This window comes from Xenopus laevis, chromosome 8L (assembly GCF_017654675.1).
Source record: "Xenopus laevis strain J_2021 chromosome 8L, Xenopus_laevis_v10.1, whole genome shotgun sequence".
In the NCBI taxonomy this organism is placed as follows: Eukaryota; Metazoa; Chordata; class Amphibia; order Anura; family Pipidae; genus Xenopus; species Xenopus laevis.
The window spans coordinates 16825743-16853048 of record NC_054385.1 but is presented as its reverse complement, the minus strand read 5'-3'; the positions used below and the strand labels follow the sequence as shown (position 1 = coordinate 16853048).

At 39.3% G+C, this 27306-nt stretch overlaps 1 protein-coding gene across 4 annotated transcripts in view; it reads left to right on the top strand.

Annotated features, from left to right (window-relative positions):
• dennd1a.L (DENN domain containing 1A L homeolog) overlaps window positions 1-27306 on the top strand; it is a 442273-nt gene that overhangs the window by 171076 nt on the left and 243891 nt on the right. For all 4 annotated transcript variants that reach the window (XM_041572481.1, XM_041572482.1, XM_041572483.1 and 1 more), the window contains exons 6-7: window positions 15367-15436; window positions 17236-17316. In XM_041572481.1, coding sequence (XP_041428415.1) covers window positions 15367-15436; window positions 17236-17316 — 151 coding nt within the window. The remainder of the gene's footprint in view (window positions 1-15366; window positions 15437-17235; window positions 17317-27306) is intronic.

The window sequence follows — 27306 nt, the reverse complement described above, 5'->3', positions numbered from 1 at the left end:
TATAAATTCGGATTTTAGTAAATAACCCCATAGAGTAAAATATGGTTAACGTGGTTTGTAAATGCCATTGAATGCAGTATCTGGCCGGCTTTGTGTATTCTCTGCACTTCTGGTTCTGCCTCTTGAAACAATGCAGTAGAAGCCACCAGATTAACAGACCTAGAGGAAAACTGACGTCTGCTACTTTTTTTTTTCAAGATTGAGAATCAGAGAACAGATCAAAATTGCAGTTACATTTGCAAATATCATTTTCATGTGTGCACTGTGTTTGTGAGGTTGCATGATAACAATGTTTGTGTGTTGCACTTTTAGTTTAGCTTGAATTTAGTGTGGAAACCACCTATGGATTTGCTTTTACTTAACAACATAGGTGATGTGGGTTGTAGTCCTTCAGCCTTTTGTTAGTTACCAGCCCATCTAACACCGATGGTCTATCATAACCTGCAAACTACAGTCAGCTACAAGGAGGGGCTCACTATTTGGAGTGTGTGTATAAGAAGGGGGCCAGTTGAGCGGCATTAATTGTGTTTATAACATATATAAAGGCAAATGTTGGTTTGGTTTGGATACCTCAATTTATTATATAATAAATTAAATCGATACTCCTAATGGTAGAAAGCCAATCAGAAGCTGCAAGGGCAATCATATTGTATTGAAAAGGGCAAAGATTTGCAGAAGGAGAGAGTCAATCCTCCCCTTTACAAAGCACTGGTGAGACCCCATCTCCAATATGCCCTGAATTACAGTATATACTGTAGCATATTATTGAATTAGAGGGAGTCCGAAGAAGGACAACAAAGCTGGTAAAGGGTATGGAAAGTTATTTATGACAAGTTGGGGTTGTTTGTGCTGGAGGAAAGGTGCTTAAGAGGGATAAGATGAATTTGTATATATATAAGGGGATCTTATAATTATGTACATAATGCTTTAAATACCTGTAGGTCATGCCAGTAGACACAAGGGCTTCCATTCCTTCAGAAGAAAGGAGGTTCCATCTTATAATTTGAAATAGGTTTTTACAGTGAGAGCTGTGAAGTTGTGGAATGCTCTCCCTGAAGTGGTTGTACTGGAAGATATACAAGATAGATTTGAGAAGATACAGGGCTACTGAAAATAGCTCTAAACTCTATGTACAAAGTTTATCCAGGAACGGGTCATCTTGGAGTCAGGAAGGAATTCCCCCTCTGAAGAAATTGGAGAGGCTTCAGATCAGAAATGTTGCCTTCCTCTGGTTTTATATAGACATAAAAGGCTGAATTCAATTTTTTTCAACTTAAGATGCTCACTTACTATGTATTTAATTACTGCCTGTTATTACTACCTGTTGGTCGTACATTCATTTTCTGAAAAATGTTAAACTCACCAAAGATCCGAATATTTTCTCTGTTAATGTCTTCTTTATTTTTTGTGGCATTGTAGAAGGTGTTAAACTGAAGAAGCTGCTCGGATGAGTAGTAAAACGTCTTCAAGATTTAATTAGCAAGTCCAGTTGCTCTAGATTTACTTCTACTAGATATACTGCTAGTGACTTTTCATTTCTGCCAGTCTGGAAGCAGTTTTATGTTGAGGTAGAAATTAATTCTGCCTTTTCAGGCTGCAGCAGTTGGTGGACAAAGCAAAACCATGGTGTTGACCCACTGGAACACAGGGTAGAGACCTGCAATGGGTCGGGTACCCACGGGTTACCTGCAAAAACCTGTGGTACCCTGCGGGTTGCGGGTAGAAGTTCCGGGTGCGGGTATAGACGCGGGTCGCAGGTCGAGCCGCGGGTCTTCTCAATAGCGATTTTTACTCCTTTGTTCTGATCACGCCTATTCCGATGATCTCACTTCCAGTTTACAATGACAGCACTTCCTGATTCTTGATGGTCAGAGGGTCGCAGGTCCGGGTTGCGGATAAGGTACTTGTGGGTCGGGTAGTGGGTCCAAGCGGTTAAGAATGCGGGTCCGCGTTGCAGATTGCATGTTGCGGGTATGGGTCAGGTACGGGTTCCAAAAAATAGACCCGCGCAGGACTCTAACACAGGGAGAAGAGAAATATGCAGGGAAATGTTGGCTGTGGTGGGTTAGGCCCTTACGCAGCGCCGATTCTAATGTATGCGCCGCCTGAGGCGGCTCCTGCAATGCCGCCCCCCCCTCGCCAGTTTACCCGTCAGGAAGGGAGGCTGGAACACTAATGCGGAGAGCGCAATTGCACTCTCTCACAATAGTAAAGCCGAATTTCCGGTTTAAAATACGGAAATTCGGCTCTTAAAGGTACCAGGAGCGGCTTTTTGCAGCCCCTGTAAACCTCTCCGGTGTTGCCGGCTGAGCGAGTTTCTCAACTCGCCTCATTGGCGGCGCTCCCCATACCTTACGTTTAATCTAAAATTAATGAAACTCTACGGAATTAATATACAGGTAGTTTAGTTTGTGTGCTTGTGTGTCAATGTATATATAGGAACTATGATCCTGGGGCTTTCTGGATAAGGAATGTTTCCGTAATTTGACTCGCCATACGTTACTTCTGCTGAAAATCATCTAAGCATTAAATAAATCTAATAGGATTGTTTTGACAGCGATATGGATCCATTCAGCTTAGTCAGGATCAAGTACAAGGTACTGTTTTATTATCACAGAAAAAGAGGAAATTATTTGTAAAAGTAAAAGAATTATTGGCTTAAAAGTGATCTTCTCAGGTGGCTTCTCTATTCAAAGATTTCCTGCTAACAATGGATCTTGTCGTAGTAATGGGTGTTTATGTTTCTAAATGTCTTGGTCTTGGCTTGTTTGTAGGGTATCACTAAACCCGCTGATTTGGGATGCCTGTAGTTGCCAGGACTCACGTTATCCTTCGATATAATGGCCATTAGTCTGCTCCTAACTTGTACTAAACAGAATGCATGTAGTCATCTTTCAGGAGTGCCTGGGATACAGTTTATAGATGTCGCAGTCCTGTGAGGCTAGTTATTCAATTAACACACATTTCTTGTGTTTAAGCCGGTACTAGGGATAGAGAGAGACATTGTGCAGTTGCCAAGGTTTTACCTGTCATTAAATATACAAGCCTGTGAATCCTCGCTACTGCCTGCACTTCACAGGTGGTCTGAGCTCTCCGCTGCTTGTTTGATAAGACAACGTTTGCTTTCTTTCAGTTGTCACTTATGTTATGCGGTTTTATTTTGTCTTTAAGAACTTGGGTATTCGAAGCTCATAAATAATGCAAAGATCAACAAAAAAAGAGTTAAGAAATGCTATACAGTGTAAATTCAGTATCAATATGCCAGTTTTGATTCTGACATTTCTGAACCTTCCATGTTTTATTTTAACATTTGTATTATATTTTATTATTAAACACCATTATTAAGTTGTAAAATGGGTGGTTCACCTTTAAAAGGGTTGTTCACCTTTGAGCTAACTTTTAGTATGATGTAGAGAGTACAATTCTGAGACAATTTGCAATTGGTTTTCATGTTTTATTATTGAAGGTTTTTGAATTATTTCGCTTTTTATTCAGCAGCTCTTCAATTTGCATTGTAAGGAATTTGGTAGCTAGGGTCCAAATTATCCTAGCAACCATGCATTGATTTGAATATAAATAGGAGTGGGCCTGAATAGAAAGATGTGTAATAATATACATTTATAGCCATACAGAGCATTTGCTTTTTAAAAGGCGCCCAATTGAAATCTGTCAGAAGAAAAAGGCAAAAATTTTAGTTTTAATTTCAACATCTTGGCACATCAAGTTTACGGAAAGATAGGTAAAAATCGCAAGTTTATGGAGCAGGTATGGTGAATTGTGACAAATGTCCTATTACTTTCCTTTATATACTTGAGAAAAAAACATAGGGCTCATGACCAATGCAGGCAAAAGCAGGCCTGGGCCAAGCTGGCCAGGGGCCCAAGGCAACTAGGAGGGCCACTACACTCCCTCCCCGGTGCATGCGCCCGACCGATGTAACGATGCGCGACAGATGTACAGACAGGGAGCGTGCTGGAGAGTGCCAGTTGGGGAACAAGGGTCCAAACCAGGGGTACGTGCTTGGCACCCCCACTTTATTGCACCCTAGGCATGTGCCTTTTCTGCCTACCCCTAGTTCCAGCCATGGTGCAAAGTGCAAAAAAGAGACCACATTTTAGTATTTTTTATACTTTGTCTACTTCATGGGGCAATATTCATATAGCCTCAGGTATGACATGTGGATTCCTCTTTGAGTGGAGTGTGGCCTGTGTTAGGCTGCACTTGATTCAGAAGGGGCAGGAAGGGGAGGCAAGCAGGCATCCTCTCCTCCAGCTCCCCAACCACCTCTACTTTGCACATCATTCAGACGTATAAAGTAGGGAGTGGCAGGCTGCACAGCTGCATTGGGTTACAAGGTCGGACTGGGCAGGCGGGACACTGGGAAAAAAACCCGGTGGGCCCCGGCCCTCATGAGCCCCGCCGACCCAGACCCCCTCTCCCGATTTGCCTCCCCCCCAAAAAAAAAACAATTTGTGCAGAGTGCAGGGGTTCTCACATGTACATGGGGGCCCTGGAGGTTTGAAACCTGGTGGACCACAATGTCCAGTCCAACCCTACAGAGTTAGCTGCATGTCCTGCTGCTTGGCTCTTCACCGAGCTTTTCATCCGAAATTCAGCGCAGAACACGGTGTAAAGGGGTGCAAGTGCTTCATGGATGGGTCGAAATTGTCATTAGTTACAGTGTGCGAGTGACGTGTTTTGCCCTTTTTTGTTGGCGCAACCAGGCAGCTGTGATTGATACAGGCCTCTGTGGGAATAGGGCTGAACTGTACAGAAGTGCAAAGAGCACCTTTTGACGCAAGTAACTTTGATTTTTTTCCTTAACTGATTGTATGGAAGTTTGCATGACCGCAACTGCACTAGCTGAATGGAATTTTAAAACATTCTGGAAATCCTTTATTTCCCCTGCACTGAATTCCAAATACAAAACCAGATTTTGTTACATTTTTTTTTCATTAAAATGTTCAAAAATATTTGCTGGTAAAGCTAACAAGGAACATTGTGATGTTTTTATAAATAAACACATCTATGCAGATGAATTAGTCTCCCTGGGCAGAACTATGTATATAATATGTTTTACTGAACATTTATAGAAAAGTTGATTGATTGGAAGTCCTGCTTAAAGATAGTTATGTAGGCCCTTTAAAGTATTGGAGTATTCCTTATCACAGGTCGTTTGTCATTCTTGCTTGGGAACAGAATGACAGATGCAGACTTTGGTTAAGAACGCTCATCTTGAATCCCATTATTGTAACTAATTACAGGTATGGGATCAGTCACCTGGAAGCCCGTAATCCAGAAAACTCAGAATTACTGAATAGCTGTCTCCCATAGACTCCATTATAATCAAATAATCCAAAGTTTTTACAATGATATCCTTTTTCTCTGTAATAATAAAACAGTAGCTTCTACTTGATGTCAACTAAGAAATAATTAATCCTTATTGGAAGCAAAAGCAGCCTATTGGGCTTATTTTATGTTTACATGAGTAGACTTAATCCATATTACATAAAGACCCCTTATCCAGAAACCCCCAGGTTATGAGCATTCTGGATAACAGATCCCAAACTTGTATTATAAAAAATGGAAAAAAAGAAACATAGTGCCTAACAAAATATTTTAATTTTAAATGTAGGACAACAGTAAGTATAGTGTGGCCCTTTGCTGTCTTTTCACATTTATACGTATATACATATGTATACAGGTATGGGACCTGCTCTCCAGATAAGGAGGCTCTCTGTGGGCTCATGTCTCGGGCATTAGAGGATCTCTTCTGTCTTTATTATGGCTCATTGGACATTTGTTTTGAAAATTCGGCAGTTAGTGTATTTTCCCCTATGGGAGATGACCTTTCCATAATTTGGAGAATTCTGGATAAGGGTTTTCCAGATAATGGATCCTATACCTGTCTGTATGTGTGTGTGTGTGTGTGTGTATGTATATATATATATAATACACAAAAGCCATGAATATCTTGTAAATTATATAGTGGATAATCTACCCCCTACTGTAATTTATAAAGATATATGTCACCGAGGAGATATGTGGCCTTCGGCCTCGTGCTTTTATATAGGTCACATAACTCCGAGTTGACTTCTAATATCTTTATAAATTTCTGTAGGGGGTACATTATGCATTGTAATCGACATTTTGTGTGAAATGTTGGGATGGGGGGGGTCTGAGAGGTCGGCGTCCAATTCTGGTCGCCGGCGTCCAAATCGGGCACGCCGGTGTCCAATTTCGATGCGCTGCAAAATTAGGCGGCCGGGGACCCCTGTTATAAACGGTACGTTCTGATGTCAGAACGCACCCTTTATAAGGATATAATTTAAAGTCTGGTCCCATAGGGAAATGACCAGACTGTAGATTATATCCTTATAAACGGTGAGTTCTGATGTCATCAGTTATAAACAGTGAGTTCTGATGTCATTTCTGTCACATGACTCTCTGAAACTTGTGTATTATAATAAATAAAGTACCCCCTGTTGCAAAATATGAGGATATTGGAAGTTACCTCGGAGTTCCATGACTCAACAAACAAAATTCTTTATTAGGTACATGTACCTAATTTTTAAAAGAATTTTGTTTGATTAACAATGAATTGGAGTGCGGGTCTTTCCAATGAAACTGTATGCAATAAATTTGACCCTGCACCCGTACATATCAGTAATATGCCCCTTAAATAAAAAAAAAAAAATATTCAACTGCCTTAATTTCCTCCTAACAAAGACACCATATTGAGTTTGCTCTGTTTCTCGCAGATCTACTACGCTGGTTAATTCTAGCACGTCAGGCCACAGGTTTGCAGGGTTTTTTTCCCTTTATGGAACTTTTAGTTGTAAAAGTGTCATTTTATATTAGACGGCAAACATGTGAGTGCCATAACTGGGAGCAGATCCGGAGTGCAAGGCGGCTTGCCGGGGTCCCTCCTTGTATTCCCCCGTTCTGCTGTGATTTATGTTTCCTTGATCCTTTGAACTTCAACTGTCTTGAGCAATCTTTAGCCTATCACTTATTTTTAATGTTCCTTGCACAGACTCTATTGAGTTGCAGGCTCTGGCCATTCTCAGCACCCACTGCTTCCCTTCCTTTGTTTAACCCCTGACCTGTAAAAACAAGAGTTAATCAGAAGTTCTAAGGTAGCTAAGAGGAAGGGGAAGTCTTTGGTTACAAATTAAATATAAGCAAGTCATATGCTATAAATCCCCCAGCAGGGCTACTGGCTGAGCTGCCAAAACTGGAAGAGAGGACAGTATGTCTGGCTTTAAGGAGCAGAAGGTCTTCTCACCCTGCTGGAAAGACTTGACTCGATTCTGCAAAGATAAAATGTACAACGTTTTTTGTGTGACATCATCCCCGCGGTTATGTTATCACACACAAGAGTACTTTTTATGCCTTTTTCTTTTGCGGCAAGCAAACACAGAATCACAGTCCAAACCAAAGTTAGTACTGATGTATTCTCTCGCTGATTTCTTCCTGCAGTGTGTTAAGTAAAATATACAGCTTGTTATTGCAACCGAATCTAAATGAATGTTTACAAATAAATTCCCAAATAACATTTTGCCACATATCTATATGCCTATAGCACCTTTCTATAGATGTTTGCTTGTACACCCCAATAATCTTAAAGGGATACTGTCATGGGAAAACATGCTTTTTCCAAAACACATCAGTTAATAGTGCTGCTGCAGCAGAATTCTGCACTGAAATCCATTTCTCAAAAGAGCAAACAGATTTTTTTATATTCAATTTTGAAATCTGACATGGGGCTAGACATATTGTCAGTTTCCCAGCTGCCCCTTGTCATGTGACTTGTGCCTGCACTTTAGGAGAGAAATGCTTTCTGGCAGGCTGTTATTTCTCCTACTTAACTTAACTGAATCAATCTCAGTGGGACTTGGCTTTTATTATTGAGTGCTGCTCTTAGATCTTCCAGGGAGCTGTTATCTTGTGTTAGGGAGCTGCTATCTCGTTACCTTCCCATTGTTCTGTTGTTAGGCTGCTGGGGGGGAAGGGAGGAGGTGATATCACTCCAACTTGCAGTACAGCAGTAAAGAATGACTGAAGTTTATCAGCTGTTAGGAAATGTAGGAGGAAAGCCGGGTCCCCCAAAAAATTTGTACGCTCTTTTGCAGCCTGAGAAAAGCAAAAGACACCAGCGTTTTTTGGGAAAAAATTTCAACTATAGTTTGAGGAAGTCCTATCTACTCTATTGTACAAGTCTGGCGCAAGAGGTAACGTTCAGCAAAATCCGCATCTTAGTGAATTTGCGCAGTTACATCAGTTTCGCCAACTTTGCCTGGCGATTGAGTGCGAATCAACCCCAGTGTCAGTACCTTTCGCTAGCGAAGGTACCCCTGTGCCCGTAAATCGGGGAAGTACCGAAATTACTTCACGTTAGTCACTTCGACTCCATTTATCCAAATAATTCAAGTTTTTAAAAACTTTTTCTCTGTAATAATAAAACAGTGCCTTGTACTCGATCCCATATCAAATATAATTAATCCTTTTTGGAAGCAAAACCAGCCTATTGGGTTTATTTACTTAAGGTACGAAGATCCAAATTATGGAAAGTTCTGTTATCTGCAAAGCCCCAGGTCCCGAGCATTCTGGATATCAGGTCCCATACCTGTACCTTAAAACGGCCCAGCTCCACACATTATATGATCTGGCGAAATATGAATTTTTTTGAAGGATTCCACACTTGGATTTACAGTTGAAAACTCCCTTCGTTATTCTCCGCCGGTGTGTGATTTTCCGCAGGATGATGCAGTTGACAGTGGATGGTTTTCCCCAGTAGAAACATTTCCTTTATGGTTCTCTGTCTGCAAAGATCATTCCAGCTTGGTCGCTAAAGGGTAAATAAGCTGTGGAAACTTGCTCGTCTCTGTCAGAAGTTGTTCGGGTTCTGATTAAAACTGGGCAATTAAATCAGATGGCATCCTGATATACCTCAACACTGCCATCATTTGACTCGGCCGGTGAACTGCATCTAGACTGTATTAGGAGGCAGAGTGTAGATGCTTTAGTCTATATTTCATTGCTTCCAAAATGTAAAAGCTGCATTCACTTCGCCCCATGTATTGAGAGAAATAAACCAGCATTTAAAAAAGTGTGGATCACGGCGATGGAGCAAAACACAGCGTCCGCTACTTTTTACTATTTTTTACTTTTTGATTTAAGTGCGCAATATCTCATATGTAATACCCTGTAAATGCAACTATCTCATTTAAAGGGAAGACTAACCCCTTATTTTGATATGAGCTCATTCAGTTGGGCTTTTGCAAAAAAAAAAAAAAAAATACATAAATACATATTAACCTTCCTCTGACATGTAGGCACCGTTCAACCTCTCCCTCAACTTGTTACATTGTGTAGTGATACATTCTGGGACCTAAAAGGAGAACTAAACCCTAACAACGAATAGGGCTAAAATTGTCATACTTTATATACTGCACCAGCCTAAAGTTTCAGCTTGTCAATAGCAGCAATGATCTTCAAACTTGTCACAGGGGGTCACCATCTTGGAAAGTGTCTGTGACACTCACATGCTCAGTGGGCTCTGAGCAGCTGTTGAGAAGCTAAGCTTAGGGCTCGTCACTAATTATCCAGCAGAAAATGAGGTTTGACTGTAATATAAGCTGATGCTACAGGGCTGATTATTAAATTCTGATGCTAATTGCACTGGTTTCTGTGCTGCCATGTAGTAATTATCTGTATTAATTACTAATTAGCCTTATATTGTGACATTTCTATTCTATGTGTACTGTATATTGTGAGTGGGTCCCTAAGCTTAGTAAGTGACAGCAGCACAGAGCATGTGCAGTGAATCAGCAGAAAAGAAGATGGGGAGCTACTGGGGCATCTTTAGAGACACAGATCTTTACTGCTAAAGGGCTGTGGTTGCCTTGGGCTGGTACAGGAGCTCAAAACATAATGTAGAACATTTCTACCTACTTCTTTAATTTAATTGTCCTTTTTTAAGTCCCTTTTAGTGATGGGCGAATTTATTCGCCAGGCGCAAATTCCCGAGATTCACGCCGGCGAATAAATTCGCAAACAGCCGCGAAAATTCACCTTGCATCGAAAAAAAAAGGATGCCAGGGTCACGCCGGTGACATTTAGCGAATTTTCGACATTTCGCTGGAAATTCACAAATTTTTCGGTGAATCAAAACGCACACAAATTCGCCCATCACTAGTCCCTCTACTTTCCCAAGTGCACCACCTACTATGGAAAGCAGAGCGACTTCAAGTCCCAGAATCCCACTTTACAATGCAGCCTGGTGAGGGGTTGAATGAGGTCCACAAGTCCGACCGTAAGTGCACCCTATTTATAAAAGTGTTTTATTTAATTTACACAAGGTGACTACTGAAAGTCTTTGTTGTAGTACACAATAGACCTTTTGCAGTCCCTTGAAGTCAGAAGGACAAAGTGAGGTTTCTTTCTTGTAATGTTTTTTTTTTTTTTTATGATGATGGAAAAATGCTGTTTAAAAAGTGTTGCAAACAACGTTAGTCTTTACATTACTTTTTTCCCCCCCTTTAACACCTCTTTTTACACCAGGTTTTACACTAGGCTACACACTCGCAAAAAATCATTACACAACATTATAAGTGCATCAGGTTGTAGATGCATCAAAGTAGAGATAGAAATTGTATTAGAACTACGTTTTTGCTCAGCTTTATAAATATGCCCCTTGCTGTATTTGCATTTTGTTTCATACTGAGCAAATGCAGTTATTTATTGGTTGCTATAGGTTGTAGAATTGAGTGTTATATGCAAATGTAAATCTATTAGTAAGCTCAGAATTGCAAGAAACCCGTTATCCAGTCCATTGGAAGCGAATACGTCTAATTTTTAAAAATGATTTCCTTGTACTTGATGGTAACTTAGCTGCATGAATCCTTATTGGTGGCAAACAATCCTATTTGGTTATTTAATTTAAATTTTTAGCAGCCTTAAAGTATGGAGAGATCCTTTTCTACAGGTCCAGAGAATTATTATCATCGATTTCGAAGTTGCTTTACTTCTTGCGTTGTGGTTGTATGCCGTAATGTAAATAAAATAATACCTAATACCTAGGGGCACATTTACTTAGCTCGAGTGAAGGATTAGAAGGAAAAAAACTTTGAATTTCGAAGGGTTTTTTTGGCTACTTCGACCATCAAATTGGCTACTTCGACCTTTGATTACGACTTCGACTTTGAATCTAACGATTCAAACTAAAAATCGTTTGACTATTCGACCATTCGATAGTCGAAGTACTGTCTCTTTAAGAAAAACTTTGACGACCTACTTCGCCACCTAAAACCTACCGGGCACCAATGTAAGCCTATGGGGAAGGTCCCCATAAGCTTTCTTAGCTTTTTTTGATCGAAGGAAAATCCTTCGATCGATGGATTAAAATCCTTCGAATCGTTTGATTCGAAGGATTTAATCGTTCGATGAAATGATTTTTCCTTCGATCGTTCAATCGAACGAAATGCGGTAAATCCTTTGACTTCGATATTCGAAGTCGAAGTCGAAGGATTTAACTTCGACCCATAGTAAATGTGCCCCCTAATGTCATTTTGTAAAATTGGGCAAAGTTTGTGTTTTAAAGCAGGTATTTGCATATTGCGTAATTTCTTTGTGCTCCTTATGGTGCAGAATGTTAACTGCTATTATTGTAAAAACCATTGAGTTTTAGGGGGTTACTTATCGAATTTTAGGGGCAGATTTATCAAGGTTCGTATTTCGAAGTAGAAAATTCGACCATCGAATAGAATCCTCCGACATTCAAATTCGAAGTCTGAGGATTTTATACATCGTACGATCGTATTCCGATCATACTTCGAATCGAACGTTTCGAACGATTTTATCGTACGATCGTACGATTTTCCTTTGAATACAAAAAAACTTAGAAATAGGCTCTGGAAGGTCCCCATAGGCTAACATAGCACTTCGGCAGGTTTAAGTTGGCGAAGTATTGAAGTCGAAGTATTTTTAAAGAGACAGTACCTCGATTATCGAATGGTCCAATAGTTGAACGATTTTTACTTCATATCGAAGTCGAAGTAAATTCGAAGTCGAAGTATCCAAAAAATTACTTCAAATTTCGAATTTTTTTACTTAGAAAATTCTATTGAATTCACTTTACCCTTGATAAATCTGCCCCTTAGAGTTATGTGAGCTTTTTTAGACATCAAATGAACTCACCGCTCGAATGGCTTCTAATTTAAGAAAAAGACTCGAGTGCAAAAAATATTGCATCAGTGTAGTCAGGGGGAAAAACTCGAATACTCGAGTTTTCGGCAGTAAAAAAAAGCTCAAATTCATCTTCAAATGGTTCAATGGACCTCTGCCATTGACTTCTACATGACTTTGACAGGTTTTAGATCGGATTTGAGCTATTTCCAGCTTCGGGTATAATAAATCTCGAAACATGTGTTTTTTTTTTCACTGGAAAAATTATTTTTTGCCTATAAAAAAAAAAAAAAGTCGAAAACTCAAATTTGTGGTGGAAAACACAACTCGGCCTTTGATAAATAACCCCCTTAGTGTAGAAAATTGGAGTCATTATATTTGTTAGTTTAGTGCTGTACTTAAGTTTTTTCTAAATAATTTTCATTCTCTCGCTAAAAAGTTTCATTTTTCTATTTTCCATTTAGTTAGTATGTGTGGGTGAAGGGCTGTCCCTTTTTAATACTTTTGGATCCTTGGTATAATACGGGCCCTGCTAAGAAAAATATGTTTAAAGACATTTTCCAGCTGGCCAGAATTGTTTCCCTTCTTTCTCTCACTTTTCAGCTTTTCAGCTAACTACAAGGGGCTTCAAGTGATAAGGGCCGTGTAATCCTTCTGTTTACTGAAAGGCCCTTAATCTGGCTCTCAAAGTCCATGGATTTCTTGGTGCTCCTTCGGCCGCTCCAACTCTGGGGAAGTTTGTTTATAAGAAAGGACCTTTCTGCTGCCTAATCCCTCTTTGAATGTTTACACAGCCACTGCTACATAAACGTTGTTTAAACTGGTAATCGTTTTCCACTTTGTAATATCCAGCACACAGCAGCCTCGGCGGATTGAGATGTATTAGCAGGAGCGATAATGCTGTCATATAATATGAAAAGTTAAGTTGCTTATCAGTGTATTTTGATAAGCTACTTACATTTTACAGTATTACTTGCAGGTTTCAGACAAACATTAGTGCCGCTCACTCATCTGTCACGTAAATTGCTTAGCACTTCATTTATTAGCGCACACGGCACGGTTAGTAACCATGGGGGCACAGATTCCTTTACAGTTGGCAGGATGTAGTCCTATCATGTAAAAGCTTTAAAATCTTTGCAGCTATATCACAGGATCCAGTCTTTGTGCTTCACATCTGTGACTGCAGGGCGCCTTTGCTGCTTTTTCACTACGTGTGAAGACTGCAAGGGTATACACAAAATGCTGCTTAAAGGGATACTGTCATAGGAAAAAATAAATTTTTCAAAATAAATCAGTTAATAGTGCTGCTCCAGCAGAATTCTGCACTGAAATCCATTTCTCAAAAGAGCAAACAGATTTTTTTATATTCCATTTTGAAATCTGACATGGGGCTAGACATATTGTCAATTTCCCAGCTGCCCCAAGTCATGTGACTTGTGCTCTGATAAACTTCAATCACTCTTTACTGCTGTACTGCAAGTTGGAGTGATATCACCTCCCTCCCTTTTCCCCCCAGCAGCCAAACAAAAGAACAATGGGAAGGTAACCAGATAACAGCTCCCTAACACAAGATAACTGCTGCCTGGTAGATCTAAGAACAACACTCAATAGTAAAAACCCATGTCCCACTGAGACACATTCAGTTGCATTGAGAAGGAAAAACAGCAGCCTGCCAGAAAGCATTTCTCTCCTAAAGTGCAGGCACAAGTCACATGACTGGGGGCAGCTGGGAAATTGACAAAATGTCTAGCCCCATGTCAGATTTCAAAATTGAATATAAAAAAATCAGTTTGCTCTTTTGAGAAATGGATTTCAGTGCAGAAGTCTGCTGGAGTAGCACTATTAACTGATGCTTTTTGAAAAAAAACATGTTTTCAATGACAGGATCCCTTTAAGATATAAACATTTTACTGTATGAAATTTCTAGGGATGCACTGAATCCAGGATTCAGTTCGGGATGCGAACCGAATCTGAATCCTAATTTGCATATGTAAATTAGGGGCATGTAAGGAAATAACTTGACTTTTCGTTAGAAAAGAAGATTTGTTTTCCGCTTTTTCCTTTCCTGTCTCTAATTTGCCTTTGTAATTAGGATTCGATTCGGTATTTGGCCAAATCTTTCACCAATGATTCAGGGATTCGGCCAAATCCCAAATAGTGGATTCTGTGCATCCCTAGAAAGGATTGCCGTATTTGTAGCATCAATTTAAGTTCATTTTATTTAAACGCTCATTGTCCCCAACAGATTCCATTAAAATAACTATGTAGGTATAATCAATGGAGCTCAGCGCAAAGACATTGCTACCACAATGTTTACATTCTAATAAGAAAGCAATAGGACTTTTAGTCCTTTTTACTCATTCTGCTTGTTGAATGGGTAAAGTCACAGAATGTGAACACAGATGACGGGTCTGGTTGAAGGGTAGGGGGTTGGAATGATTGTAATACATGCAAATGTCATTGATTCAGCTATTTTTTATGGAGCTGTCAATTCCTGCCCCCTGATGGTGCCACGGATGATGAGATTTTACGTCCAAAGAGGCTTAAGCTCCCCATAGACGCAACGATTCTTCTTGCCGAACGACCGATTTTAGGGAAGCCCGACCAATCCTTCGAAATTAACGTGCGGTTAGTGGTATTTGAACGATTGTACATCTTACGATTTTTCGGCCACCATCTGTCAGGAAATTGATCGGCCAGGTCAAAAATCTTTGTCGGTCCCAGTGCAATCTATCTATGTTTGCAGGGCCAAGCAGGCTGCTCCCCTTTGTTTTCCTGGCAAATTGGTCTTTTTAGTTGATGGTAAATTCATACAATCGTACAATCGTTCTGAGAAGATCGTGGTCTCATGATCAGATCTGATCTTTTAAAAATCTCAACATCTATGGCCAGCTTTAAAGCCTGCAGCAAATGCAGTCATTTATCGAACGCAATTTAAGCATATGAAGGTACCCGAATCTTTGTGGGTACAAATGTCGTCTAGCCCTTTTGCAAAACACATGAAAACTTGGGGTGCACTCACTGTTAAAACTTTTAAAACATTTAAATTTTTTGTAGTCTATATATGAGGACCCATGTAATGATTATTTATTTGCTCGCTGCATGGAAGAGCATCTTATAGACCACAGAGAAGAGCCTCAGGATTTATTGTGCTGCTCTCTGTCTGCTTCTTTCCAGCTACCTCCCATGGTTTGAAGCGTTTTACAAACTGCTGAACATCTTGGCAGAATACTCCTCGAAAAATCAGGTACTACCAGAAAAATGTTGTACTTTGTTCTTTGATTTTTGTGTTTAAATTAAATTGCATAATCCTTCAAGGTTCTCACTAAAGCACAGTTAGTTGCTCCACTTTGCTATACGCAGAGGCGCATTTATCAAAGGTTAAATTTTGAATTCATGTGTAGCGATCGGCGAATTTGGGCCGTTTTGCTTCACCGAAAAATTTGTGAATTTCGTGAAACGGCGAAAATTTGAGAAAAATTTGCGAAACGGCACCGGTGTCGTGTTTTTGACGCTGCCGTTCGCTGGCAAAAATAAGCACAGTTAGTTGCTCCACTTTGCTATATGGGGAGGCGAATTTATCAAAGGTTAAATTTTGAATTCATATGTAGTGAAGGGCGAATTTGGGGCGAAAAATTTGCAAAACGGCACTGTCGTCCGTTTATTTGGACGCCGGTGTCCATTTTTTGACCCCGGGAATCTTCGCTGGCGAATTTTTGCAGCAATTTCGTGAATTGAATCGCCTGCTGCGAATCGCAGGAGTTCTCCACGAATTTGCATCTGGTGAATAAATTCGCCCATCACTATTCATGTGAGTTTTTAAAAACTCCCCTAAACTCGACCAATCAAAACTTATTAATAAAATAGAATTTTTAATAAAATTAGAATTGAATCGACCTGAAAACTAAAATCGAATTCTAATTGAATTCGATTTGAATTTAAAAAAAACTCTGAAAAATACTCAGGAAGGCTGCAAACTGACTGACTTACAGCAAATTTGAGTTCTTAAAGGGCCAGAGTATGAAAAATAACGAAATTCTAATTTTTTTACTGCCTAGTTGAATTTGAGAGTTTTGACCATAAAAAAAATTAGAATTTTCAATTCGACCCTTGATAAATCTGCCCCATAATGTTGATTGTTATGTGTTCATCGTTCTTTCTTTCATGTTCTGCCTACAGAAAAGCAGAAAAGGCTAAAACAGAGTGACCCAGACCACATTTGCAGATTTAATACTTGTTATAATTAATATTTATTTATCCCCAGAAATCGAAACTTGAAATCAGAACATAGCATGTTTAAATTAAATAGATTACTAAAAATGGCATGCTTCTATTTATATGTTTCCCTATTGGAGAAATTGGGAAACTGTAAACTGCACCAAGAGAGAACATAATTAAAGGTATTTTTTTAATTAATTCTTTCTGAAGCATGTAAAGGGGAAACAATTGCCATTGGCACTGGGTGTTCTCCATCTCTCCTCTTGCTTCTTTCTCTTTTCCCTCTGGCTTTTCTTCTTACTTGATGGTCTGCCCAAAGATATTCTTTTTTAATAATCCAATTTAAATATGCAGGCTTGAACGAAGCAAGGTATTATTTTAACACCGGAAATTCAGAATTAATAAAATAATATCACGTTCAAAATTGGTTTGGCTAGACGAACACATGCAGTTTTGTTTGGCTTCTATGACCATATGAGAAAGCAGTTCACTGATGAAAATAAAGTAATACGACAGCATTTAGAAATGTAGTTGATTTCTTCACTCTGACTTTTTGTCATAAAGGACCCAGGACAGGGATGAAGAAGAGTAAGTTATATACATTACCATAAATTGGATTCTTCATGAAAATCGAAATGTAAATCATTTTGATCTCCTTTAAACTCATAAAGGACATTGCAAAATGAATTCAAAACATATCTAAAAATACAGGCGTTTTTTTTTTCAGCCCTCTTAAAGACCTCAGACAACTCATGCAGTTAAGTTACAAATATGGCAGAATTGCCCAGATAGGAATTGATGTGAACTAATTAATTTATATTTTTCTAGGACTCTCAACGCAATGAACTCCTTAAGACTCTCTTTAGACTTCCGATTCCGGAACCTGGAACACCTATGCATCTGAGTGTGGTAAGACAATGTTCTCATTGACTCTCTAATGCAGGGGTCCCCAAACTTTTTTACCCATCAGCCACATTCAATTGTAAACAGATTTGGGGAAACAACGCAAGTACAAAAAAGTTCCTTGGGGTGCAAAATATGGGATATGTTTGGACTTTTTGTAGCCTCTATGTGCACTGGCATTCTAAAGGAGGCTCTAATTGGCTGTAGATTTGGTTTTATGCAACCAACACTTGCCTCCAATACAAGATTCAAAAAATAAGTACCTGCTTTGAGACCACTGGAAGCAACTGCCGCTGGTTGGGGATCATTGCTGTAATGCATAAGCCGAACTGTCTATTTTAGAAGGTAATACATGTTAAATTATTATTTTGTCTGGGTAAGAATTGCAAAATCAAAATGAAAATTACAATCTCTGTGGGAGAAGCTCTGATAGTTTATGGAAGAGAATTTAAAAAGGATACAACTCTAGTCTAGAATTTGAAAAGATAATGATTAAGGTATTCAAGAGAAGATTATTAAAGTATGTAATGAGCTGATGAGATACATTGCTTTAACTGTGGGTGTAGTTGAAATGTTATGCTGAAGACTGTAGTGTGACAAAGGTGCTGTCATTTATAAGACCATCTCAAATTGAAATTTGGAAGGCGCACACCCATTAGCATGCTGAGGTGCTAATCTAAGGGGGGCTGCCCAAACATAGCCTCCTGATAAATATCATAGAAATAACTATATTTAGACTTCTATAAAAAAAAAAATCAAAATTTATTATATCATATTGTTTAAAACTTAGACGTCATCGAAAAACCTGACGCGTTTCGACCACCACAGTGAGGAGTTAAACGCCTCAATATAAGAGAGATCAAAAAGGTATGCCTTTTTGATCTCTCTTATATTGAGGAGTTTTTTGCCCCTGATGAAGACCACTATGGTGGTCGAAACGCGTCAGGTTTTTCTATGATGTCTGTACGTTTTTAACAATATGATATAATACATTTTGATTTTTCCAAAAGGTATTTTTTTAATTAATTCTTTCTGAAGCATGTAAAGGGGAAACAATTGCCATTGGCACTGGGTGTTCTCCATCTCTCCTCTTGCTTCTTTCTCTTTTCTCTCTGGCTTTTCTTCTTACTTGATGGTCTGCCCAAAGATATTCTTTTTTAATAATCCAATTTAAATATGCAGGCTTGAACGAAGCAAGGTATTATTTTAACACCGGAAATTCAGAATTAATAAAATAATATCACGTTCAAAATTGGTTTGGCTAGACGAACACATGCAGTTTTGTTTGGCTTCTATGACCATATGAGAAAGCAGTTCACTGATGAAAATAAAGTAATACGACAGCATTTAGAAATGTAGTTGATTTCTTCACTCTGACTTTTTGTCATAAAGGACCCAGGACAGGGATGAAGAAGAGTAAGTTATATACATTACCATAAATTGGATTCTTCATGAAAATCGAAATGTAAATCATTTTGATCTCCTTTTATAGAAGTCTGATTGTGCAATCCATAAATATAGTTATTTCATTTATAAGACCATCAACATTCTTTGGGGACTTGAGGGGTGAAGTGGCTAAAGATGAAGCAACATTGGTAAGGAGAAGTGGCTTGCAGTTAGCGGGTCATTGGTAAGTTGTGTTAGAGCAGTTTCAGTGGAATGTGGACAAAAAACTGATTGTAGGGGTCAAGTAAACCATCACTGGAGAAAGATTGGGTCAGTTGGTCGTATTCAGAAGAGCTTTGAGATAAGTGTATGTAAAGACGTGGGATGGAGATTACATAAATTGGAGCAATATATTGAGTTGTGTATGCACTAGAGCAGGGATCCCCAACCTTTGCTGCCCGTGAGCTACATTCGAAAATAAAATGAGTCGGCCAGCAAGCATGCAAAAACCTCCAGGCGAGCCAAATAAGTGTTGTAATTGGCTATTTGGTAGCCCCTACATGAACTGGAAGCCAACAGGGGGCTCTATTTTGCAGGACTCACTTTTTGGGGATCACTGCACTAGAGGGTGTTCAGAAGGGAAAAGTAATGAATTAAAAGTTGATAAGGGTTGTGCAGTAAAGGGATTTCTGTGTTTGTTAAGGTATACAATATGTAGTGGGAGCTACCGTGACATGTAAATTGTCCAGGTTGGGATCAAAGAGGGTAAAGGGGAGTTAGTGGTATTGGAAACGGAGTAGAATCTTGCCTCACGAGGAAACTTTGGGCAACTTCGGAAAACGAATTGCTGCGTGTGATTAGCGCCAGCGGTTTTTTATTTTAGCCGGCACAGAGTGAGGGAAGGCGTTTGGGGAGATTGGTTGCCGCAAAGACGAGGCGATTAGTCGCCAGGCGACTAAATCTCCCCAAAACGCCCAGTGTGGCCTTACCCTAAAGAAGAAGGAAAGGTTTGAAATGATAATGTCTTTAAAATGTTTACCCCACATGCGCCTCCTGAACCACTATATTATCACTTCTGAATGCCTATACATTGTGCAGTAATCCGCCTCGCAAGCTCTCTCAATGTTCAGGCGGTTGCCGGCGCCATTTTAAAAGCGACAATTTCAGTTCCCACGCAGCTCCTCCACATTGAGCATGTGCATCATCATTGGGAGAAAGGCAGCTCCCCAGTACATGCGCAGTCCAACTAAATAATGCCCAATGCACCTCAAGCAGCAGGGAGGAAGATGCTTGAAAAAAGTGTGACGTCACCCAAGTGTTCACAGAGCGTAGCTGCTTCTACATGAGACCACAGTGAAATCTTTGAAAATGGTCAGTGAGTTTTATGTCCACATGACTGTTTAGAAGCCTATTTCTGTTTTGCCATTCCTTCTCCTTTAATAGTAAAAGCCAAGTCCCACTGAGACTGATTCAGTTACATTAAGTAGGAGAAACAACAGCCTGCCAGAAAGTAATTTCATCCTAAAGTGCAGGCACAAGTCACACGACTAGGGCAGCTCGGAAACTGACAATTTGTCTAGCCCCATGTCAGATTTCAAAATTGAATATAAAAAAATCTGTTTGCTCTTTTGAGAAATGGATTTCAGTGAAGGATTCTGCTGGAGCAGCACTATTAACTGATGTGTTTTGGAAAAAACATGTTTTTTCATGACAGTATCCCTTTAAACTATCCAGTAGTATATATACGTTACACTATTCCATGGTCCCACAAAAGTTGTTTTATGCAGTATTTTGGAACAACCACCTAAATGTTTTCAGCTGATCCGATTCATTGTTTGTGGAATTACCCTCTTATAAATATTAAAGGGGTTGTTCACCTTCCAAACACTTTTTTCAATTTAGTTGTTTTTAGATTGTTCCCTAGAAATAATGACTTTTTCCAATTACTTTCCATTATTTATTTTTTACGTTTTTTCCAAAATCTAAGTTTAAAGTTGAATGTCCCTGTCTCTGGTGTTTCAGTCTGGCAGCTCAGTAATCCAGGTGCAGATTCTGAACTGTTACAATTTTGCAACATTTAGTTTATACATTTCTCAGCAGCATCTCTGGAGTATTAGCAACAATTGTATCAATTCTAACAGCTGCCTGTAATGAAACCCAGAGATTCTGCTCAGCAGGGACAAAGATAAGAAATGTATCAACTAAATGTATCAATTTAGAACTGTTTACAGGATCGGCGACCCCCCCTCCCAGAGCTGCTTCAGAAGGAGAGAAATGACACTTTATACTTCAATATTAGAAAAACCGTGACACATAGAAAATAGAAAGTCATTGGAAAAAGTCGTTATTTCTGGTGATCTATCTGATAACAACTAGTTGTTTGAAGGTGAACAACCCCTTTAAGTGAACTTTGTCCCTTTATTACTGGAAATGCAATACTGGGGGCCCAGCTGGTCCTAATACTTTTAGTATTGACTAAAAAAAAGATGATTTCAGACCTCACCCCTATATCTCCTTAAGAGGTTGTTCACCTTCCAAGCGCTTGTTTTAAATAAGTTGTTCACCAGAAATAAATACAATGATCAATTGCTTTTCATTTTTTTATTTCTTATAGTTTTCCCCAAATTTGAAATTTGATGTTCCTGTCTGGCGTTTGTCTGGAAACTCAGTAAACCAGGTGCAGATTCTGAACTCTTACAATTTGCTACATTCGTTGATACATTTCTCAGCCTTTGGGCAATATTAGCAGCTACTGTATCAATTAACAATCATCAGCTGCCTTGAATGTATCAACTAATGTAAAATGTATCAATTCATTTATCATTTACAACAATTTACAGAGTCAACAACCCCTTCCCCGAGCTGATTTAGCAAGGCATAAAAAAGTGAAAAGTGAAAGCTTAAACTTCAATATTGGAAAACAGTCACAAATTACAAAATAGGATGTAAATGAAAAAAAAAAGTATTTATTTCATGTGAACTATCTGAAAGCAAATGAACTGAAAAAGTGCTGCAAGGTGAACAACCCATTTAAACTCATTGAAGAGATACAACTGGACCAGTATTACAGGAACCAGGCTGAATCTTTTCTTGAATAAGCAAAAAACTGTCCAGAAATCATTGGAATCACAGGCAGCTGTTGCTATCATTATTTCACTGATTCAGCAATATCAAGATCTAGCTTACACGTTATCAATGGTCAGCGAGCAGAAAATACGGAACATAAGGTTATATATATATATATTAATATATATATATATATATATATATATATATATAGGCAAAATTTGTTGCATTGCGTCCAGAGAGCTGCACGCTGGTGAAGTTACGCTACCATTACTGCGCCAAGCAAAGCGAAGTTGCGCTAGCGTTGCCTAATTGGCATACGGCGGGAAGTTAAAGTTGAATGGACGTATATGTTGCAGCAAATACATTACACTACACAAGCCCGAGAAACCTTAATAAAATAAAATAAAGTTGTTATATTGCCCTACACATGAGCCCAGTGTATAGTTTATGTGCCATATGTTAGGAAATGTATGGGGTTTTTCGGGTTACCCACCAAAAAATTTTTTTTTGCAGCCTATCACCCTGATAAAAGGAAAAAACCACCTACGTTTTTTGGGACTTAGAAGGAAAAAACCACCTACGTTTTTTGGGACTAGGAACATTTTTAAACTAAATTTTGAGGAAGTCCTATCTACTCTATTGCACTTTGCCTGGTCTGAGGTGGTGAAGGCACAAGAGGTAACGTTCAGTAAAATTTGCATCTTAATGAATTTGCGTAGTTACGTCCATTCGCCAGAGTGCAAATTCTGCAGGCGTTAGGGAGCGAAGTACCGCTAGAGTCTATCTCCTTCGCCAATAAAGTTACGCCGGTGACTGTTAGTAAATCAATGAAGTACCGAAATGATATCACGCAAATTTTCGCCAGCGTAGTCACTTTGCCCTTTAGTAAATTTGCCCCATAGAGAGAGATAAGGAAGCAAAAAAGAAAAAACAATAATAGAATATAATGGAGTGCATAAAATGAAGAAACAATAAAAGATCAACCCAGTATGAGTAACTTTGCCACAAATAATCTGGAAATCCCTAATGCTCAACCGCCCCAGCAAAAAAACCCATCTTTTGTGTTAAATTATTTTAAATAGGGTTGTATAAAGTTGAACCTTGTTCCATAAATAGTGATGGGCGAATTTGGGGCATTTCGCCTTGGCGAAAAATTTGTGAAATTTGGAAAACGGCAAAAAATCCACAAAACGGCGTCGGCGTTTCGCGAATCGTGGGAATTCGCAGCGAATTTGCACCTGACGAATATATTCGCCCATCACTATCCGTAAACATAAAAAGATAGCAGTACTAAGTAAACATACTTAAAAAAAACTTAAAGGAGAAGGAAAGGTTAAAACTAAGTAAGCCTTATCAGAAAGGTCCATATTAATATACCAGTAAACCCCCAAAGTAATGTTGCTTTAAGTCTCCTGTCAAAAGAAACACAGCATTTCTTTCCTTCTATTGTGTACACATGGGCTTCTGTATCAGACTTCCTGCCTTCAGCTTAAACCTCATTGCCCTGGGCAAGAGCATGCTCAGTTTGCTCCTCTCCCCCCACCCCTCCCTTCTTTACTGTAATCTGAGCCCAGAGCAGGGAAAAACTCAGGCAGGAAGTGATGTCACACCACATTAATACTGCAGTTCCCAGTGGCGGAACTAGATGTTGCTGGGCCCCACAGCAAATTAATTTTAGGGCCCCCAACATAGCCAGTGTTTGTCCTGTTTTACCAATACATGTTCAAATTGCTCATCAATGAGAGCCTCATGGGGCCCCCTGTACCTCCTGGGCCCCCCTGCAGCCGCAGGGTCTGCTTCCTCTGTAGTTACGCCCCTGGCAGCTCCTATTCTAAACAAAAAGAGAGTTTCTAGAGCTTTTTACTCAGGTATGGTAAAACATTCTACAGAATAAATATAGCATTCTAGCTTGCACTGTTGCAGCTAATCTATTGGCAATTAAAGGCCTCCGTATCTTTCCTTCTCCTTTAAGGGTCTCTTGGTACTTTCATTGATCACTTACTCAGTCTTCTGTCTGACATCAAAAGGTTTATATTTTTGCAGTTCTGTTAACTGGGTTCCCTGGGATGCAAACCTTTCCTGGTCAACTGGGTTAATCCCTATTTGCAAAAAGCCTGAAACCACTAGTGCTTAGCACTCGTCTCTTTAACGTTAGCTGACAAGCTTCATCTGTTGGGCTTTGATAAGTCACCAGCTGGCAAAGAACATGACCATCCCGTGTCACAAGTAGTTCCGTGTAACCTGCAGGACAAGCGGCCTTTCTGCCTGCTGGTGTTCTGGATTACCTTGGCCTCTCTTTCAGGGCAGTGGCATGGAGGAATGCTGACAGTCTCTTCCGTACCCCCCTTCCCTTTCCTACAGACTTCTCAAGCAGTCAAGTGAAAACTAATCTCCAAGAAACAGCCCAAGGACTATTTTGTTTGGGTCTCTTCCCGACACAAAGTCCCAATATCACTAGGGGTGCTGAGCTCCCTTTTTTCTGTCTCAGCATTCTGATCTGTGTTTTGATGTTTGTATTTGTGATGTACTGTCATATTCAAACCTCCAAATCAATGAAACTTTGCTGCCGGTTATGCTTATACATATGGCTTCTGTCTAACCATCTTATCTGCTGGAAAGATTGGTTAACGGCACTTATTGCTTTCCGGGAGGTATTCATATAAATACTAGAGTTTTATTGAGGGGTTACAGTATATGTTATACGACTGACTTTTTAACTCGGGAATTAATGCACAAATATAGAATTCCAGTCTGATTGTTCCGGCCACACCACACTGTCTGTTTTTCACTATCCTAGTGAATCCAACACGCTGCCATCTTATGTCTATTTGATAATGCTCTGCTTCATAAAGAGGTGTCATATCTTAAGCACCCAGGAACAGTTGTTTGCATAGTACAGCTATTGGATCCGTTATCCAGAAACCCAATATCCAGAAAGCTCAGAATCACAGACTCGATTAGACTCCATTATAATCAAATAATCCATATTTTTTAAAAATGGTTTACTTTTTTCTCTCTTAATAATAAAACAGTAGCTTGTACTTGATCCCAACTAAGATATAATTAATCCTTATTCGAAGCAAACCAGCCTACTGGGTGTATTTAATGTTTACATGATTTTCTAGTAGTCTTAAGGTGTGGAGATCTAAATTACAGAAAGATCTGTTATCCGGAAAGCCCCAGGTCCTGAGCATTATGAATAACAGGTCCCATACCTGTATATACTTGTGCATGCAAAGCAAATAGTGATCTACAGGATAGATGTCAGCAGCCTACAGCCCAGTGAAAAAACAATTCCTGTATGACAAGGTTGTAATCCAAATTAAAAATAAGGTTGTTCCCCATAAGCATTACCTTAGTAACTGCAGCCTTCCTAGCTCATTTACATACATGCATACATTGGAGTGGGAGTTGAAATTGTATTGTTTGGCTGAGTTAAATCTCTCCTGAAAATTCTCCCTTCAGCACCACTAGCAAAAGAGCCATCTATCAAATAGACGAGTCCTGTTGCAATTCCGTAACAGTAGGTCAAAATTTAGCATCTGTGCTAAAAATAAAAGCCAGAGGTAACGCTTTGCCATACACACTGGTGTTGAAGAGTTCTTCTAGCAGATTTAAGTGAAACCGCTATCATTTCTGAAAGATGCTGCACTTAAATGTTATCTCACGTGCAAGTTATTATGGACACCTTCAGTTACACCACTTCTCACCACTTCTTTTTCATGGAATAGAACAGTGCCACGGGTTATCATTTGTGCAACCTTAAACTGCCAACCCAGTAACTGATGTTTGAACGAAGCATCTTCTGGAAATAGCAGACCTCCCTTTGCCATTTTATGAGCACTAAAAACTCTTTGCCATGAATTGACTACACTAATCTGGTTAGACATTCTCAACTGTAACTTCTTACATTTCCCCAATTGCTGGTGCACCGCGCATCAGCCAACATAGGGAATCAGCCGCCATTACATTTAATTTTCCCTGAACCGATTGATATCATTAGTACATGGATATCCTTCAATATTGGAGCAGCTACATGCAAGGACAACCATAAAAACTTTGTTTTGTACTATATTATTTGCATATCTATGGGCAGCTTTAGTTTAATTTAACTTAACATTAACCTTTAGACTTGTAATATCCTGAGATCCTTCATTAGGTCTTTATTAGTTTTTTAGATTTTTTTTCTGCAACTCTCCAATTCAGCAGCTGATTGCAACTTGCAAGACTAACATTTGCTTTAGTGATCAGGCAGTGGTTTGAATGACAGAATGAAAGTGGAATAGGACAGGTCCTTAGTAGAAGGTAACAATAAAAATTTATCCTCAAAGAGCAATACTTTCTGGCTACAGATCAGTGTCTGACTGGCCTGTTGGGATGCCAGGAAAACTACCGGTGGGCACTTTTGCTTCTAATCTTTCTGTATGGGAACTAAAAGGATATATAGATAGAAGAATAGATTACAGTATGTAAAGAAAAGAGACTAGGAGAATAAAGAGTTTGAATTAGGAGAAGGGTGAAAGTAGTATGGAGAGTGCACCTATGGTCTAAGGGTTTTTTGTGGGCTCTTGACATCCAGTCCAACAACCAGCAAGTAGTTAAAACTTTATTTAAAAAAATGCTTGAATATCAAGGGAATATTTGCTTAGACTAGGGAATTTCTGTTTTTTAAACTCTATTTTTGTAAGAAAATTTATTTCCATTTTTCTCAGAACATGGTTCGTGAGATAAAGTAAATACACAGATTTGTGTAATGAAAAAAAAAGAAGTCACAAATGTGCAATAGTGGGCAATGCCGTAGGGGCGCCGTACATTTTTAATCCCACTACAGAGTGGAGAGAATGACAGGGTTCCACATTAACTAGAGAGAAAAGGCAAAATGGTGAAAAAGAATAAAAGTAAAAGGATAGGATTAAAACCAAAAAGAAATAATCAGAATTTGTAAACTGAGCCTGGGGTTTTTGCTTGTACAGTGGCGATCTAAGCCAATGTAGTAACTCTACTGGTAACCTGGGGTTTTACAATAGTTAGATACCTATACAATTATAATAACCAATTTGGGGGAGAAGTGATCTGTGTAAGCAGCTGGCTGCATTGTGATAGAGGAGGTGTCCATATTAAGTGAAAGGTCTCTGAGGTCCAGTTATCCAGTTGGAGGGTGCAATAAGTCCCCCTTATGCCCACACTCATAAAATAGGGTAATTGAGAGCAATGCAGTGCGACCAGGGATTGGACCTTGAGTTTGGTTAGGGTGGGGGCTTGCGTTTTTCTCCATTTGCAGGCTATTACATGCTTCACTGCAGTTAGTGTCAGATTAGTCAGTTTCTGTACATGGTTTTAAATTTAGGGAACAGATTTCCAGAAAATATTGTGGAGTGTCTCCTCCGCACACATGGGTGAGGTACTTGGGTAAATTGCAAGTAGTTTAATAGGCGTCATGTACCATTGCATGAGTACTCTATAATTTGTTTCCTCGTGGGTGACAAATGCTGAGGCCTTCATTAGGTTATCCCATATTGAGCTCCATTTGGGAAAGTGCAG